We start from the raw sequence: 17,202 nt of genomic DNA, 5'->3' as shown, positions 1-17,202 counted from the left end.
AGGATATTGAAACCACTTTGCCGCCATCATTTTGCTATATGGCGGGCGGCAAGTGGTTAATATCACTAAAAAGCTGGAGTACTTGGGTCTGATCATAGATACAGCCCAGGAAAGGGTGTTCTTGCCTCAGGCAAAATTCAACTCCATAGGAGAACTGGTGCGGAGGGTCAGGTCAAATGGCAATCCCTCCATTCGCCTCTGCATGAGGTTGCTAGGAACCATGGTAGCTTCATTCAAAGCAGTTCCCTCTGCCCAGTTCCATTCAAGACTGTTGCAAAACAGTATCCTGTCTGCTTGGAACAAAACAATTCAAGATTTAGACTTGCCAATGCGGCTGTCCCCAAGAGTGGCCCAAAGCCTCACTTGGTGGTTATTAACCCAGAATCTGCTGAAGGGAACATCCTTCAGACCAGTCATCTGGAAAGTGGTAACGACGGATGCCAGCCTTTCAGGCTGGGGAGCAGTACTAGAAAAGACAACTGTCCAAGGAAAATGGTCAAGTACCGAAAGAAGCTTGTCCATCAATATCTTAGAGATTCGGGTAGTACGCCTGGCTCTAAAGGCCTGGACTTTCAGGTTACGGGATTATCCTGTCATGATTCAATCCGACAATGCCACAGCTGTGGCCTATATCAATCACCAAGGGGGCAGCAAAAGTCTCTCAGCACAGAGAGAGGTGAATCATATTCTAACTTGGGCAGAAAGGAATGTTCCATGCCTTTCTGCAATCTTCATTCTGGGATTAGAGAATTGGCAGGCGGACTACTTAAGTCGCCAGCAGTTATTCCCAGGGGAATGGTCTCTTCACCCAGACATATTTCAGGCTGTTTGTCAAAGATTGTGGACTCCGGACGTGGATCTTCAAGCATCCAGGTTCAACACGAATTTGGTCAACTTTGTGGCCAGAACAAGGGATCCATTCGCATACGGAATGGATGCGTTAGTGACCCCCATGGGATCCGTTTTCACTGATCTGTGCATTCCCCCCTATTCAGTTGCTGCCTCGACTTCTTTGCAGGATCAAGCTGGAAAGAAAGCTGAGAATTCTGGTAGCACCAGCATGGCCCAGAAGGTCATGGTACGCAGAAATCGTAAAGATGGCAGTGGAGGGCCCATGGTCCCTCCCACTACGGCCAGATCTGCTCTCTCAGGGACCGATATTCCATCCTTCCTTACGGTCTCTAATTTTAACGGCTTGGCTATTGAAACCCACATTTTAAAGAAACGTGGGATTTTCGGGTCAGTTATCTCTAACCCGATTAATGCTAGGAAGCCAGCTTCCAGAACTATATATTATAGAGTCTGGAAGGTTTCCTGGTGTGAATACAAGGGTTGGCACCCTCTGAGATAAATCATAGGCAGAATTCTTACCTTTCTACAATTAGGGGTAGAAATGAAATTGGCCTTAAGTACTATTAAAGGCCAAGTCTAAGCTTTATCGGTCTTATTTCAAAGACCACTTGCTACTCATTCTTTATTCCGGGGCTTTATACAAGGGGTGACGCGGCTTAATCCGCCCGTCAAACCTCCCTTGAACCCTTGGAACTTAAACTTAGTTTTGTCTGTGTTACAAAAAAAGCCATTTGAACCAATACAACAGATTCCCCTAGTCCTTCTGACAAGGAAGTTGGTAATTTTGGTTGCTATATCCTCAGCAAGGAGGGTTTCAGAATTGACTGCTCTTTCTTGTAAAGAGCCATATTTGATTTTTCATGAGGACAGAGTGGTGTTACGCCCTCATCCAGGCTTTTTGCCAAAAGTCATTTCAGGTTTTCACCTGAACCATCGTTTTTTCCAAAACCATGTTCCAGAGAAGAAGAGTCACTACATTGTCTTGATGTGGTTTGAGCAGTGAAAATCTATTTAAAGAAAACTGCTCAGATTCATAAGACTGATGTCTTATTTATTCTGCCGGAGGGTCCTAAGAAAGGACAAGCAGCATCGAAATCCACTGTTGCTAAGTGGATTCGGCAAGTGATAATTCAAACGTCTGATTTGAGGGGTAAAATTTCCCCGCTTCAAGTTAAGGCGCATTCTACCAGGGCGGTTAGTTCTTCTTTGGCAGTACATCATCAGCCCTCCATGGCTCAGTGCATCATCAACCCTCCATGGCTCAGATCTGTAAGGCCGCAACTTGGTCTTCAGTGCATACATTCACAAAATTTTATCAGGTGGATGTAAGGAGGTATGAGGATATCGCCTTCGGGCGCAGTGTGCTGCAAGCAGCAGTATAAATCCTCAAGTCTGGGTGTACCCTGCGGGTTGTTTTCTCCCACCCCGCATGTGGCATTGCTATGGGACATCCCATTAAGTAATTACTTAAGGCTCTGTGTCCCATGATAAAGAAAATAGTATTTTTCATAACAGCTTACCTGTAAAATCCTTTTCTTGGAGTACATCATGGGACACAGAGGTCCCTCCCCTCTTTTTTGGGATACAAGTATATTGCTTTGCTACAAAAATTGATGTGCTCCTGGAAGGAGGAGGGGTTATATAGGGGAGTAAACCTCCTTAATTGGGGTTTACCAGTGTCAACACCTAATGGTAGGCTATAACCCGTTAAGTAATTACTTAAGACTCTGTGTCCCGTGATGTACTCCAAGAAAAGGATTTTACAGGTAAGCCGTTATAAAAATCCTATTTTTTTCCTACCTCTATTTTCGGAGGGATAAGCAGGAATAGACCTTGAGAACCATAGAGGGTCAGGCCTGGGCGGTCTTCTTCAGCGTCTCCTGATCTCGCGCTCCCTGGTGCGTGCCTTTTTGGGGTAGGGGTTAGACGTCTTTAGTCACCGGGGGAGGGTCCTTCCACCGCTGTGGGATCTGAACTTGCTGCTTTCGGTTCTCCAAAGGCCACTCTATCTTTCTCTCAAAATATTCAGGAGGTTCCACTGCTTATTCTGTGTCGGAAGGTGACCTCTTGGTGGCTATCCCTTCTACTCGCAGGGTGTCGTGAGCGGTTGAGTTATCTTGTCATTCACCTTACCCAGGTTAAGGTGGTGCTTCGTCCTTTTGTTTTACATAGTTCTGGCCTTGGATTTCCACTTGAATAAGGACATTGGTTTGGCTTCTTGTGTCCCTGGTCAGCACATCCCAAGGAATTGGCTTATCTGGCCGGGATGTATTTTGGGGGATTCGGATGTATTTTCCAGCCACTGAGTCTGTTGAGCTGGATGGATCGGACAGATGATGTCTCTGGGCTATCCTGTCGGGGATCAGTTTCCTTTTTTTCCCGGTTATGGCACATTCTTCTTGGGAAATTAGTGCTTCTTGGGCCTTCTGTCATCAGGCGGCCGTTCCGCAAGTTGGCAAGGCGACCACTGGTCGTCGGTGTACATTTTCGCAAGTTTTACGAAGTGTATGGTTTGGCATCTGCAGATGCCTCTTTTGGCCGCAAGTTTTTTTGCAGGCCGCTGTTTAGAGGGTCTATTCCCTCTTGAAGGGGTATCGTTCAGGTTGGGTTCCAGCTTGTCCTGGGTGAAGTTTCTGTTACCTGGTTGGCTCTTGTATTAGCCTTGGGATTTTTTTCGTTTTCCCACCCCTCATGTTGGCACTGCTTTGGGACATCCCTATCGTTATGAAGATAGAAGGCTGTGTCTGTCAATGAACGAATGAGAAAATAGGATTTTTTACTTACCGTAAAATTCATTTCTCTGAGTTCATTGAAAGACACAGCACCCACCTCTCTATGGAGTTCTTTTGATACTTCTATTAGAGCCCTTGCACACTGGGGCGGTTTGCAAGCGCTATTGCGCTAATAATAGCGCCTGCAAATCGCCCCGAAAGTGCCGCTGCTGTCATCCCAGTGTGCAAGCCCCGGTGTGTATACCGCTCCTTTACCGCTCCTGCCCATTGAAATCAATGGGACGGCGCGGCTATACCGCCGGCAATGCGCCTCTGCAGAGGCGCTTTGCGGTGGTATTTAACCCTTTCTCGGCCGCTAGCGGCCGCATACTGACGGTAAAACGCCGCTAAGAGCCCTTGCACACTGGGGCGGGGGGCGGCGTCGGCGGTAAAACGCCGCTATTATTAGCGGCGTTTTACCGTCGGTATGCGGCCGCTAGTGGGGCGGTTTTACCCCCCGCTAGCGGCCGAGAAAGGGTTAAATACCACCGCAAAGCGCCTCTGCAGAGGCGCATTGCCGGCAGTATAGCCGCGCCGTCCCATTGATTTCAATGGGCAGGAGCGGTAAAGGAGCGGTATACACACCGCTCCGAAGATGCTGCTGGCAGGACTTTTTTTACCGTCCTGCCAGCGCATCGCTCCAGTGTGCAAGCCCTCGGGGCTTTCACACTGGGATGACAGCAGCGGCACTTTCGGGGCGGTTTGCAGGCGCTATTATTAGCGCAATAGCGCCTGCAAACCGCCCCAGTGTGCAAGGGCTCTAATAATAGCGGCGTTTTACCGCCGACGCCGCCCCCCGCCCCAGTGTACAAGGGCTCTTACTGCTTGCTACTAAACTGAATACCTAGTGCAGGGAGGGGGTTATATACTGACTGTAGACGGCCCATGGGAGTGGCCAAGTGTTTCGTTTTTTGTTTCTGCATAGTCCTACTCCTGCGGAGACGATATAACCCTATCGTTATGAAGATAGAAGGCTGTGTCTGTCAATAAACTCAGAGAAATGTATTTTACGGTAAGTAAAAAATCCTGTTTTTAGCAGAGAGCCTAGAGAATACAATGGCAAACGTTGCAATATATTATGTCACGCGGTATTTGCGCAGTGGTTTTCCAAACGCAATTCTTTTGTAAAAAAATACACTTTAATGAATTTTAATGCAATAAAAACTAAATATATAACCCAATTTTTTTTTTAAGTTATAAAAGATGATGTTTTACACCGAGTAAATAGATAGCTAACATGTCACACTTTAAAATTGCGCCTGCTCGTAGAATGGCGACAAACTAGGATACCTAAAATCTCCATGGGCAACACTTTAAACAAAACTTTTTACAGGTTACTAGTTTAGAGTTACAGAAGAGGTTTGGTACTATAATTATTGTTCTCGCTCTGCCGTTTGCAGCGGTGTGGTACGAACACCGTTTACATATGCATGCAGGACTTGCATATGCTTTCAATTCTGCACTGAGGGATGGGGCACTGCACTTTTTCATGTATTTTTTTTCTTCTTTTTTTTTTACACACTGTCCCTTTTTAATACATTATTTATATATATATATTTATATATATATATATAGAGTATTCAGACCCCCTTAAATTTTTCACTGTTTGTTATATTGCAACCATTTGCTAAAATCATTTAAGTTCATTTTGTTTCCTCATTAATGTACACACAGCACCCCATATTGACAGAAAAACACAGAATTGTTGACATTTATATATGTGTGTATATATATATATATTAGGGTTGTCCCGATACCACTTTTTTTAGGACCGAGTACAAGTACCGATACTTTTTTTCAAGTACTCGCCGATACCGATTACCGATACTTTTTTTTAATGTCACGTGACAGTGTTTTTTTTTGTTTTTGTTTTTTTTTTTAGGGGGGGGGGGAGTGAACGGTGCCTGTGTGTGTGTGTTTTTTTTTTTTATTTTTTTTTTTTCATTTACATTTATTACAATTTTTTTTTATTCTTTATTGCACTAGGTGTGTGTGTTTTTTTTTTTTAATTAGCCCTGTTGGGGGGCTTTGGTGAGATATCAGGGGTCTTAACAGACCTCTGATATCTCCCCCTTGAGACAGAGAAAGAGACCGAGGATAGAGATTCCCCAGTCTCTTTCTCAATGAATGGAGAGAAGACAGCGGCTCCTATCCATTCATAAACTGACACATCGTAATCACAGGAGATTACAATGTTTCAGTTATGTGAATGGACAGAGTCAGCTGACTCTATCCATACACACACAGCGGAGAGAGACAGCAGAACGCCGGAACGGAGGGGGACAGCGGAGGGGGACAGAGCAAAGAAAGAGGACAGCGGAGGGGGACAATACAGCGGAGGAGGACATTGGAGCGGAGGGGGACAATACAGCGGAGGAGGACATTGGAGCGGAGGGGGACAATACAGCGAAGGAGGACATTGGAGCGGAGGGGGACAATACAGCGGAGGAGGACATTGGAGCGGAGGGGGGCAATACAGCGGAGGAGGACATTGGAGCGGAGGGGGACAATACAGCGGAGGGGGACATTGGAACGGAGGGGGACAATACAGCGGAGGAGGACAGCGGAGGGGGACAATACAGCGGAGGGGGACATTGGAACAGAGGGGGACAATGCAGCGGAGCAGGACAGCGGAGGGGGACTAAGGGGGATGCAGTGACAGTCAGCGGTGATCGCGTGTGGGGGAATTACAAGCACCGATCACCGCTGTGTCACTAAAGCAGCTGAAAGCCGCGGGGGGAGAAGCTTGTAACTCCCCCACGCGCTGATCACAGCTGACAGTCTAGGTATCGGGGAAGCATCGGGAGCATTTGCCCGAGTACAAGTACTCGGGCAAATGCTTGGTATCGGTGCCGATACCGATACTAGTATCGGTATCGGGACAACCCTAATATATATGTGTATATGTATATGTGTGTGTGTGTGTGTGTGTGTGTAAAGGGTGAGGTGCACAGCGGTCTCTTGCATCAATATTGAATGGTATACATGGTGACATGTCAGGCTAGCACAGATAACGCCCTTCTTCAAAACCACATACCTACAAATGACCACATACATGGCCTCTGACAGAGGCTTCTTACCATGTGATCAGCTGTGACCAATCACAGCTGATCATCGCGTGGACCAGGAAGTGCCGGTAAACGGCTTTCTTCGGCGGCCCTCCCTCTCAGTGGAGGGGCCTGTGCTGATAATCAGCACATTGACTATCAGCACAGCCCCCATCAAAAGGTGCCAATCAGCTGCCAATCAATACTCAACACCTGCCAGCCTGTCCCCATAATAAACAGATGTCAGTACCCAAAAAAGTGCCACTCAGTAATGCCTTTCAGCAGCTCCTCATCAGTGCCGCCTATCAGTACCACCAGTGGCCATCAGTTTTTTTTTTTTTTAAATGGCCGTCTTTTTTCGTTTATAGCACAGAGGTTATCAAATACCACCAAAAGAAAGCTCTGTGGGAAGAAAATGGTAAAAATGTCATATGGGTACAGTGCCATTCACAGTGCGACAGAGTTGAAAGCTAAAAATTGTCCTGGGAGGGAGGGGGAGTGTCTGGTATTGAAGTGGTTGGTTAGAACTAAGGCAACAGGCAACACTTTTTTTTTTTTGGATAGAGTAAGGGAGGGTTTTAGCCCCTGTCAGTTTATTTTTTGCTATCCCTGTAAACCCCCCTCCCCCCGGCCCTCAGAACTAGTGTCCCCACTCGAAAATTTCAACTTTCAGGGCGGGTCTTAAACAGCAAGGGATGTGGCCTTGGCAGGAAGGGGTGGGTCATTTTTTAAATTGGGGGGTGCACGAGTTTAGTCAGGCCTAGGGCAGCACAAAACCTAAATACACTACTGCCTACATCCTGTCACTTGTCACCGCTGGAGGGCTGAGGAGACCAGAGAGACTGGAGAACGGAGCTCCACCCCGGAGGAAATGCAGGCGGGGCCATTCCACGATGGCAGCTGAGTCCTACATGGAGCGACCAATCCAGGACACCGGGGACCACCCTTCCCCATCCAGATGTACAGATCTGCAGGTGTGTGACCCGTCCACTGACCAGCCAACTCATTACCACACCTCCGAACCACAGATCGATCCAACCTGACAGACCCACCCACTGACAGACCCTTCAACCCACCAACAAACCAACCAGCTTACAGTGGCGGTGTGTCCATTATTGGCACACGGGCGCTGCCCCCTCCATGTATAATGGATAGATTTGTGCATTGCATTAATCTATTCATGTCCGCCACCCCCTATTCAGGTGTCCGCCCCTTTCAGGACGCCAGGCACATGAATTACAGCGGGGGGGGGGGGTATTTCTGAAGCACCTGATTAGCCAGAGGCTCTAATGGGCTTCAAAAAAGGTGAACTCGGAGCGCAGAGCATTGCACTCGCAGTCCACCCAGATGTGTTAGAAAAGAAAACGAATATTCACTTTTCTAACACTGATACCCATTACCTGATTGGCTGAAGGCACAGGTGCTCTTTTTGGACGCCTAGCAGAACTAAAAGAGACGCATGGAGGACACTGGATCCGTTCCATGGGGTAAGTGCCGGGCAGATAGCCCACAGACGGATGGGGTCTGTTGTGGTGGGGCGGGGTTGGAGTCAGTTGAGGGGACTGTTGTGAAGGAGCGGGATTGTAGAGTCAGGGGGAGGGGACTGTTGTGAAGGGGGAGGGGAGTCGGGGGAGGGGACTGTTGTGAAGGGGGAGGGGAGGGGACTGTTGTGAAGGGGCAGGGGAGGGGAGTGGGGGAAGGGGACTATTGTGGTTGGGCGGGGTTGGAGAGTCGGGGGAGGGGACTGTTGTGAAGGATCGGGATTGTAGAGTCAGGGGGAGGGGACTGTTGTGGTTGGGCGGGGTTGGAGAGTCGGGGGAGGGGACTGTTGTGAAGGGGAATGATTGGGGAGTCGGAGGAGGGGACTGGTGTGAAGGGGCAGGATTGGAGAGTCAGGGTGAGTGGACTGGTGTGAAGGTGCGGAGTTGGAGAATCAGGGGGAGGGGACTGTTGTGGAGGGGCGGGGTTGGGGAATCGGGGGAGGGGACTGTTGTGAAGGGGCGGGGTTGATGTTGTGTTCCTTTCTCTTTTCAGAATGTTGTGTCTGTCAGTGTCTCTGGTTGTGCGCAGTCCATGTCCTCTCTGAAGCAGCGTGCGTTGTGCTGTGACCTCACACCTTTTGGCATCTCCTCCGGCATTCAGGAATCATGACCTCCGACCCGCCAGCCCGGAACCTGGGTGACAGTGAGCTTTCAGTTCTGCGGGTGAGAAGGGGGGTTCTGGGCTCCTGTGGAAGTTGTGTTATTGTACATAGATGGATGGAAGCTCAGCTGGTTGAGTGGAGATTCGATCAATCTATGGGCAGGCTGGTTGTACTGAGGTCGAGCCACCTCTGTACAATGAACTTGTCGTATTTATTTCATACTTTCTCTGCCGGTGGTTATTGCCACCAGCGGTGATCATTGTGTTCTGCAGGGAAGGCTCTCTGGCGGCAGAACACAATATCACTGTTGGAGGGATTCCCCCATTAACACTGTGCTGATGGGGGAATCGAGCGATTTTCTTTCCTGGAATCTGTTGTATAATGTATGGCCTTCCTAAGTGTATCCATAGCGGATTAGGTGACCATTTTTATGGGGCCTGGCAGTGCTGAGGACCAAATCACGGCTCAAAGCTGCTGTGACACCAATCTGTCCAATCCACAATAAAAGACTTCTCCTGCTTCCATTACACATGGAGGTGTGGGGACCTCTCTGCAAAAACCAACCGATCCCTTCTTCCTATTCCCATCTGTCATTTACAGGACAGGCTGGACACTAAAATTATGTGTCGTGTAGTGGTCACTCCAGGGGGGTATACAAACTGCGCATGCACAGTGCATGCTTTCCTTCTCTTGCTGAGCTCAATAGCGGCCTCTCCAGGCCAATCCAACTACTGCAGCTGTAGAAGAAGAGCGCACACACTCAGATCGAACAGCCCAGAGTGACCACTAGAGGGCACACAATTGTATATCCATTAGAAGGAAGAACGTCCCTTACATTGGTGTCAGTGAGAGGAAGAATGTATTATAGGGTCATTGTGTTATATGATCTGTGCCTTCCCTGTAATGAGAGGACAGGGTCACAGGCACATGGAGGATGTATTCTATGTGAGGATAGCAGTGTTATATACGGACACATGGAGGATGTATTCTATGTGAGGATAGCAGTGTTATATACGGACACATGGAGGATGTAAATCTCTCCAGCCGGGGACACACTTGGTGATAAGATCTGGAAGGGGGTGTGTTCCTCCCTGGCTCCGCCCACATCCAGTGTAGCGCAGATTCTTATGAAGTAGGGAAGCTTTCCTTGGTGGAAGGGAAGGAGCTAGTGAGTTTCAGCATTCTCGGACCAGCCCCCCCATTGCATCACTTCTGGTTACTGGACCTCAGGACGAGGTTGCGGTGAGATGATACGGAATTGGTATAGCAGGAGGCAGCTGTACGGGGAAAGTGGATCACCGGCTAGAAAGGCAATGTGTGATCCCTCCATCTCCCATGTCACCGCCTGAACCCTGACCTGTCATATCATTCCTTTTACTGATGTCCTCCCCCATGATACCAAAACACCTGGCAGTCACCGGCTCTCCCATCCCCCCATTTTACTTACCTGAGCCCCTTCCTCTCCTCAGCGGGGACGCGCCGTCCTTCTCTCCACGGGGTCCCAGCTCTTGATTGGATAAATTGATAGCAGCGCAGCCATTGGCTCCCGCTGCTGTCAATCAAATCTAGTGACGCGAGGGCCCGGGGGGGGGGGGGGTCGAGATCGAGTCCAGCATTCACGTCTATGGACTCAAATGCTAGACTCGGGACCGCGCCCGCAAGGTAACCCCCTCGGGAGAGCGCTTCTCCTAGGGTGTTATCTAATGCGGGGAGGAGCCGCGAGATCCGCCGAGGGACCCCAGAAGAGGATGTTCGGGGCCACTCTGTGCAAAACGAGCTGCACAGTGGAGGTAAGTATGACATGTTTGTTATTTAAAAAAAAATAAAAAAAGATCTTTTACAATCACTTTAAGGGGAATGTTTCATTACAGGATTTAATCTTATATCCTATTCTTGGGGTGAAGCTAGAAGACCCCTGATGTCTCCATTGAGAGGACCTTGTCACTACTGTCACATAAGGAGCTTGTCATTACCCACATATATACATGGTTAGGACACATGTCAATACATAAACACCTATTACACATCCCTACACACACCAGAAGTGGAAGAAGTAGCCATAGAGCCCTTTCCAGCCTTGCGAATGTGTCCTGTGCATCCAAGTGGTAATGACCCCCGGTCATGAAAGGAGTAAATAAAAGAGGAAGCAATTCAAATGTATATATACCAAACTTTTATTGTGTGTTTATGAAAGTATAATTATGGACTTATACACATTCTTTCCTTTTCCAACTATAAATACTCTGATTAAACCAAGAGTCCTTTGGTAAAATCAATTGGCCAGAAGTGAAGATCTAGTTATCCTCTCGCCCATTCACTGACACACTTTTGACCAAGAGATTCCAAGCCTGCCCACCACGGCAAGGTAGACTCTTCTAGGGCAGGACCTACACTAACTACACTAAGCTACCCTACTGGATGCTAGTCATCCTTTTTCTAATGTTGGATGTATGTTTGTAGTAGGCCTCATCCTATAATCTGTGTGTGCGATCTACTCTCTCCTAATTTGGTTGTCTGTCTGTGTGCATCTATCTAAAGCATGGACCAGTCAGTTTATGTACATCTGGACGTCCTCTGTTAGTGTGTAGGTCAGTGCATGCCAGTCATTGTATGTTGACCAGTGTGTGTCAGTAAATATATGTTAGTCCTGTTTTTACCTGGACACGTAACCAAACTCATCTGCAATTTGGAGTTCATCTTGCCTTCGGTCAAAAAATCTCGGTCCTCCCGATTTGAGGATGAAGGAATCACATGCTCTGTCCATCTGTGCATACATCTTCATGCTTAAGATCTCCTTTTTTCTTTCAGGTGGAAATGGTTTTGAAATCTCCGGGTTGTTATTTGGTTTAATGCTTTTACGTCCCCTTCCCCCCTTCTCCCATGGTCCATGGAAGATCCATGTTCTGTGGTCATCTTTGGAAACCATTTTCCTGATGTAGATGGCGTAGAGCTGTACAACCCCCACACCCTGACTGTCAACCTATCGCGTTCCTCCCATGGTATCCCCACTACCCCCCCCCAACCCTATCATGGTCCTCTCTTGTCTATGCCCCACCCCCCACCCCCCACCCCCCTCCATTGTCCATGGAAGATCCATGTTCTGTGGTCTTCTTCTTTGGAATCCTTTTTCCTGTTTGTAGATGGTGTAGAACTGTACAACCCCACACCCCGTGTGTCCACCCATCACATTCCTCCTATGGTATCACTATTAACCCCCTACCCCCATCATGGTCCTCTCTTGCCTATGTCACTCCTCCACCCCCCCACCCATCGTCCACCCCCCCCCCCCCCCCCTATCCATGGAAGATCCATGTTCTGTGTTCTTCTTTGGAATCCTTTTTTTAGATGTAGATGGCGTAGATCTGTCCAACCCCACACCCCAAGCGTCAACCTATCACCTTTCTCCTATGGTATCCCCATTACCCTGAAACCCCATTATGTCCCCTTGACCCCTCTTGTCTATTTCCCCTTGTCCCTCCCCCCCAAGGAAGATCCATGTTCTGTGGTCTTCTTTGGAATTTATTTCCCTAATGTAGATGGTGTAGATCCGTACAACCCCACTCCGTGTGTCTACCTATCACATTCCTCCTATGGTATCACCATTGCCCCCCCCCCCTACCCCCATCATGGTCCCCTCTTGCCTATATCACCCCACCCATGGTCCATGGTCAAGCCATGTTCTGTGGTCTTCTTGTTTGGAATCCTTTTTCCTGATGTAGATGGTGTAGATCCGTACAACCCCACACCCCGTGTGTCCACCCATCACATTCCTCCTATGGTATCACTATTACCCCCCTACCCCCATCATGGTCCCCTCTTGGCTATGTCACTACCCCCACCCCCTATCCCACCCATGGAAGATCCATGTTCTGTGGTCTTCTTCTTTGGATCCTTTTTTTTTTTTTTTATGTAGATGGTGTAGATCTTTCCAACCCCACACCCAAGTGTCAACCTATCACAATCCTCCAATGGTATCCTCGTTACCCCTGAAACCCCATTAAGTCCTCTCTTGTCTATTTCCCCTTGTCCCTTCCCCGCCATGGTCCATGGAAGATCCATGTTCTGTGGTCTTCTTCTTTGGAAACCTCTTACTTGATGTAGATCTGTAGGACAGCGATTCTTCAGTCTTCTGTAATAAATGAGACAGTGATGTTTAATAAATGGGTGTTACATTCCTCCTGACCAATGATGAAGACAAATTTTACACTCTTTTCACTTTCATTAGCATAGCCCATACACCCCCCCCCCCCCCGTCACTATTGACACCCCATTCAGTACAGAGGGGTCTCCAGGAATCCCTAATAATGGACACATGTGACCGTCTTCTACCATTCTACCTGATTTCCATCACGCTCATCAATGTATCTACTCCTTGTTATCTCTATGAGGGGTATGTTAGGAGGCTGACAACAGCGATGACTTATGGGTGCCGGCTTCTCAGCTAAATGTGCAAAGAATATTGTATATTTCTATCCTGAAATACCGCAGAAATAGCACATGCTGTATATTAGTGTTTTTAATGAATTGATAACATTTTTGAAAAATACCACATGCTTTTTTACCGCAATTTTTGATGCCATGTTTAGTGAATTGATCCTTGTATGTTCCGGGGTTATATGATGTTTGCTGATTTATAATCGTGGTAGATGCTGTGAAAGCGGTCTGAAATGGTGCATTTATGTCAGATTTCCATAATCTACTTTCGTACCTCTTTTGTGTTTTTGGATGTTACCGTCCATTCCTATTCCTGCATGGCTATCCATTCCTCACTGATAAATGAGAATCCATTGAACAGGGCCTGTTCACTAGCTGAGATGGCCTCTTGTTGATCCATCATTTCTTCTTCTTGAACCATCATGTCCTCTTCTTGATCCATCATGTCCTCTTCTTGATCCATCATGTCCTCTTCTTGGTCGGAGATGGCCTCTTCTTGGTCGGAGATGGCCTCTTCTTGGTCGGAGATGGCCTCTTCTTGGTCGGAGATGGCCTCTTCTTGGTCGGAGATGGCCTCTTCTGGATTCATGACGTCCTCCAGATTTATTATTGTCCTTCTTTGTTTTCTGTGGCTCTGAAAGAGAGAGAGAACAATGAGAATTATGAATGAGTAGAAAAAATCCCTCTATGAACTCTGGAGTCCATTTCCAAGCCATCCAAGCCCATATATGGGTCATCCAAGCCCATATGACTGAGATGTCAGATACCGGTCTCCACTGTGCAGAAGCGAGGATCTGGATCTTCACTATTATAATTGTGCAAACTCATTTCTGAAAGGTTTATATTTGTCCCCTTATTTTACTTGTCCCCTGAGCCTTCAGATTGAGAGTCGGTGTGAGAGCTCCCCTGAAGTCTGCCAGTGCACAACCTATCATATAACAGAGCTCTAAGAGAAATGAGAGCATGTACAGAGCTCTGTTATTTGTTGTTGTCATGCACACTCAGTTGGGAGACAGCTCTGTCAGAGCTTAGGTGACTCCTCCCCCCGGGTTCTCAAACTGACGAATCAGATTCCAGTAAATCTAATGTGGGAAATAACAATGCTGCACAATTATAATAAGGGAAGATAGAATATTCAGGTTCTTTCATGAATCTGGTCCTGACGGCTTCTCTGTAAGCACAATGATACATCTCACAAAAGTCATTTCTTTTCTGATGGGTCCCAGCTGTGTGTATGGAATCAGATAGGGTGAACCCAAATTTCTACTTACCTTGCGACGGACAGGGAATGGGGGGTCTGTCTCCCCTGCAGCCAGCTCCTCCCAATTTATTCCTTGGAAAAAAGGGTGGTGTTCAATGTCAGCGATGGCTCTTTCACGCTCGTCGGGTTCTTTGCACAGGAGCTATGGGGGGAAAAGAGAACAGGAAAATATAAGATGACAGTAATGGTAGAAAACTTCTAAGAGGCCTAAAAGACCGTCATCTTCCATTTATAAAGCAGACGGACTCATTGGATGAGCCTATATGTCTACTTTCCTTGTCCCGCTGGGACTGTCACTACTTACCCTCTGTAAAAAATCCACCAGGTTGGGGTCGGTGTCGTCCGGATAAAATGGTGTCTCATTCTCTATAGAGTCCAGCAGGAATTTAATACCACCTCTTAGGAATGGATGGGCACCAAAGGCTGCCTCATATAGTAGGACCCCCAGGGAGAAATAGTCTACCACTTGATTGTGTGGCTGTTCCTTGATCAGCTGTAGGAAAATCGGAGAGAGATTGATTAATTTCCAGCATACATTTACATAGATTGTCTGTCTATTTGCCCTGTGTATGAGCACATTGCACCAGCCGATCACTGGACCTTTACTTACCTCTGGCGGGTAGTATAGGATCGTTCCATTGTCTTCCTGCAGGTAGCGTCCAAACATTCCTGTCGCTGCGGAGCCAAAGTCCGCAATGTACACGTGACCGTTAAGATGTATCAGGATGTTTGCAGGCTTCAGGTCCCTATGGAGAAAAAGAGTGTTAGCTCTGTGGTTCAGACAATCCTCCCCCCCTCCCCTTATCCCAATCTTACAGGTTCATAGAAGAATCAACATTCACAAAGTTCCCTTTCCTAGCGCTGCCCATACACAGAATGATACAATCCAGGAATAGATCGTATCTTTCATGAACTGATTGCACTATATTTACAATATGATCAATAAATGTTTTCATCAGAATTGATCAGTCCTGGTGGAGAATGCCATCAAGTCTGACCAAAGTGAGGCTTCTTTATTAAATGATTCAAACCATCCAATGTACGTCCAACCTTCCTCTTATCCCTTTGTGTACGGCCAGCAGAAGGGCAGACATTGGATAGAGGAGGACGAAGGGGTAAGTGTGCGCTCACCATCCTCCTCCTCCTCCTCACAAGTGGGGTTTAGTGCAGGTTTAGGTGTTTAGACAGCGGAAGGGGAAATGATTGATGTTTATAGTAAAGATACTTACCTGTGAAATATTCCTCTGGAATGTAAGTGTTGTAGACCACACAGGAGTTCTGCCGACATGCGTCTGATGGTGGGGAGGGGTAACCATGTCTTCTCTATTTGGTGTGCCAGATCTCCTTGTCCCATATATTCCATCACAAAGAATAAATGATTCTGTGGAAAGAAATAGACAGTTCAGTGAATGGATCCATTAGAAGGTTCAAATGAATGTAAAATTCTAATTCTCTACCAGAATACCCTGCATGACATCTCCCAATATCTACTTCTATCTGCTTATATATTGCCATCCATCCAACATCCATCTGTCCCCATTAAGTATATAAATCATCACCTGGTTCCAGTGATGTATTCAATAATTCTATTTCCTTAAAGTGGTTGCAAAAGGAAATAATACAATAACAAACATCTCTATACTTATTGCTCTACACAATAGAATTGCACAGACGGCCCCAATCCTCCTCTACTCGGGTCCCCTCTTGGCTCCTTCTCTTTTGCTGGTGTCCCCAATAGGAAGTTGATTCCTATGGGGGCACTCGTACTGGCTCGCTCTCAAGACCCGCTGCTACGTCCATTGACATAGACAGCAGGACTCTGCCCTGCCCCTCCACTCCCTTGTCACTGGAGTTGATTAACATGAGCGGGAGTCAATGGCTCCCACTGCGATCGATCTCCCTAGGGAGGAGGGAGGGACAAAGCCAGGAGAGCCGCAGCTTCCATGTACAGCACTGGATCAAGATGGGGCTCAGATATGTATTGCGGTGAGGGGGCAGTCTGTGACATGGAAGGTTTTTTTTTTGTTTTTTTTTTACCTTAACACATAGAATGCATTCACGTGTAAAACCTTGAGGCCTTAGAACCACTTTAATGTAGTTAATAATACCAAAAGCTGTTTTTATTTTAGCTTCCCTTTTAACCACTTGCCTACTGTGCCATTTCTGACACTTCTCTCCTACATGTAAAAATCAGCATTTTTTTTATTGCTTGAAAACTACTTAGAGGCTCCAAACATTTTTTTTTTTTTAAGTAGAGGCCCTAGAGAATAAATTGGTGGATGTTGTATCTCTTTCTTTCTTTCTTTCTTTCCTTCTTTCCTTCTTTCTTTCCTTCTTTCCTATCACTTATTGCTGTCACAAATAATGTAACCATCCCTTGTGACAGCAATAGTCATTGACAGGTCCTCTTTATAGAGGGATCAGGGATCTATTAGACCCCAGACCTCTCCTTTTTGGCCTCCAAAGCAGCTGATCAGACCGATCTGTGCCTGCAGCCGGCCAGTAAACACAAAGCCGAAGTGACAAAATACTTGTTGCCTCCTGTTTCTTAGACTATAGAGGTCTTTGGGCACCTTCTATGGTCAGCTGGCTGCAATCCTGGGTTAACCGGTGAGATGGTTGAGCCCAGGAAGGTGGCGAGGGGGTGGGGGGAGAACACCACCTTCATCTCCCTGCTTGTAAAAGTGATCCGGC

General features: G+C 47.2%; 1 protein-coding gene and 1 long non-coding RNA gene across 3 annotated transcripts in view; one reads left to right on the top strand and one right to left on the bottom strand.

Moving 5' to 3' along the window:
- The window catches only part of LOC141133584 (uncharacterized), a 123,840-nt gene that overhangs the window by 50,832 nt on the left and 55,806 nt on the right, over positions 1-17,202 (top strand). For both annotated transcript variants that reach the window (XR_012243098.1, XR_012243097.1), the window contains exon 3: positions 8,705-8,874. This is a non-coding gene — a long non-coding RNA (uncharacterized lncRNA). The remainder of the gene's footprint in view (positions 1-8,704; positions 8,875-17,202) is intronic.
- Positions 12,423-17,202, bottom strand: part of LOC141131165 (protein kinase C theta type-like) — an 8,534-nt gene continuing 3,754 nt past the window's right edge. Inside the window, exons 3-8 of the mRNA XM_073618210.1 lie at positions 15,738-15,889; positions 15,119-15,254; positions 14,813-15,001; positions 14,519-14,650; positions 13,522-13,881; positions 12,423-12,942 (exon numbers count right to left, since the gene is read on the bottom strand). Coding sequence (XP_073474311.1) covers positions 13,555-13,881; positions 14,519-14,650; positions 14,813-15,001; positions 15,119-15,254; positions 15,738-15,889 — 936 coding nt within the window. The 3' untranslated portion in view covers positions 12,423-12,942; positions 13,522-13,554. The remainder of the gene's footprint in view (positions 12,943-13,521; positions 13,882-14,518; positions 14,651-14,812; positions 15,002-15,118; positions 15,255-15,737; positions 15,890-17,202) is intronic.

The sequence above is a fragment of the Aquarana catesbeiana genome, linkage group LG03 (genome assembly GCF_042186555.1).
Source record: "Aquarana catesbeiana isolate 2022-GZ linkage group LG03, ASM4218655v1, whole genome shotgun sequence".
In the NCBI taxonomy this organism is placed as follows: Eukaryota; Metazoa; Chordata; class Amphibia; order Anura; family Ranidae; genus Aquarana; species Aquarana catesbeiana.
This window is presented reverse-complemented; position numbering and strand designations above follow the sequence as displayed.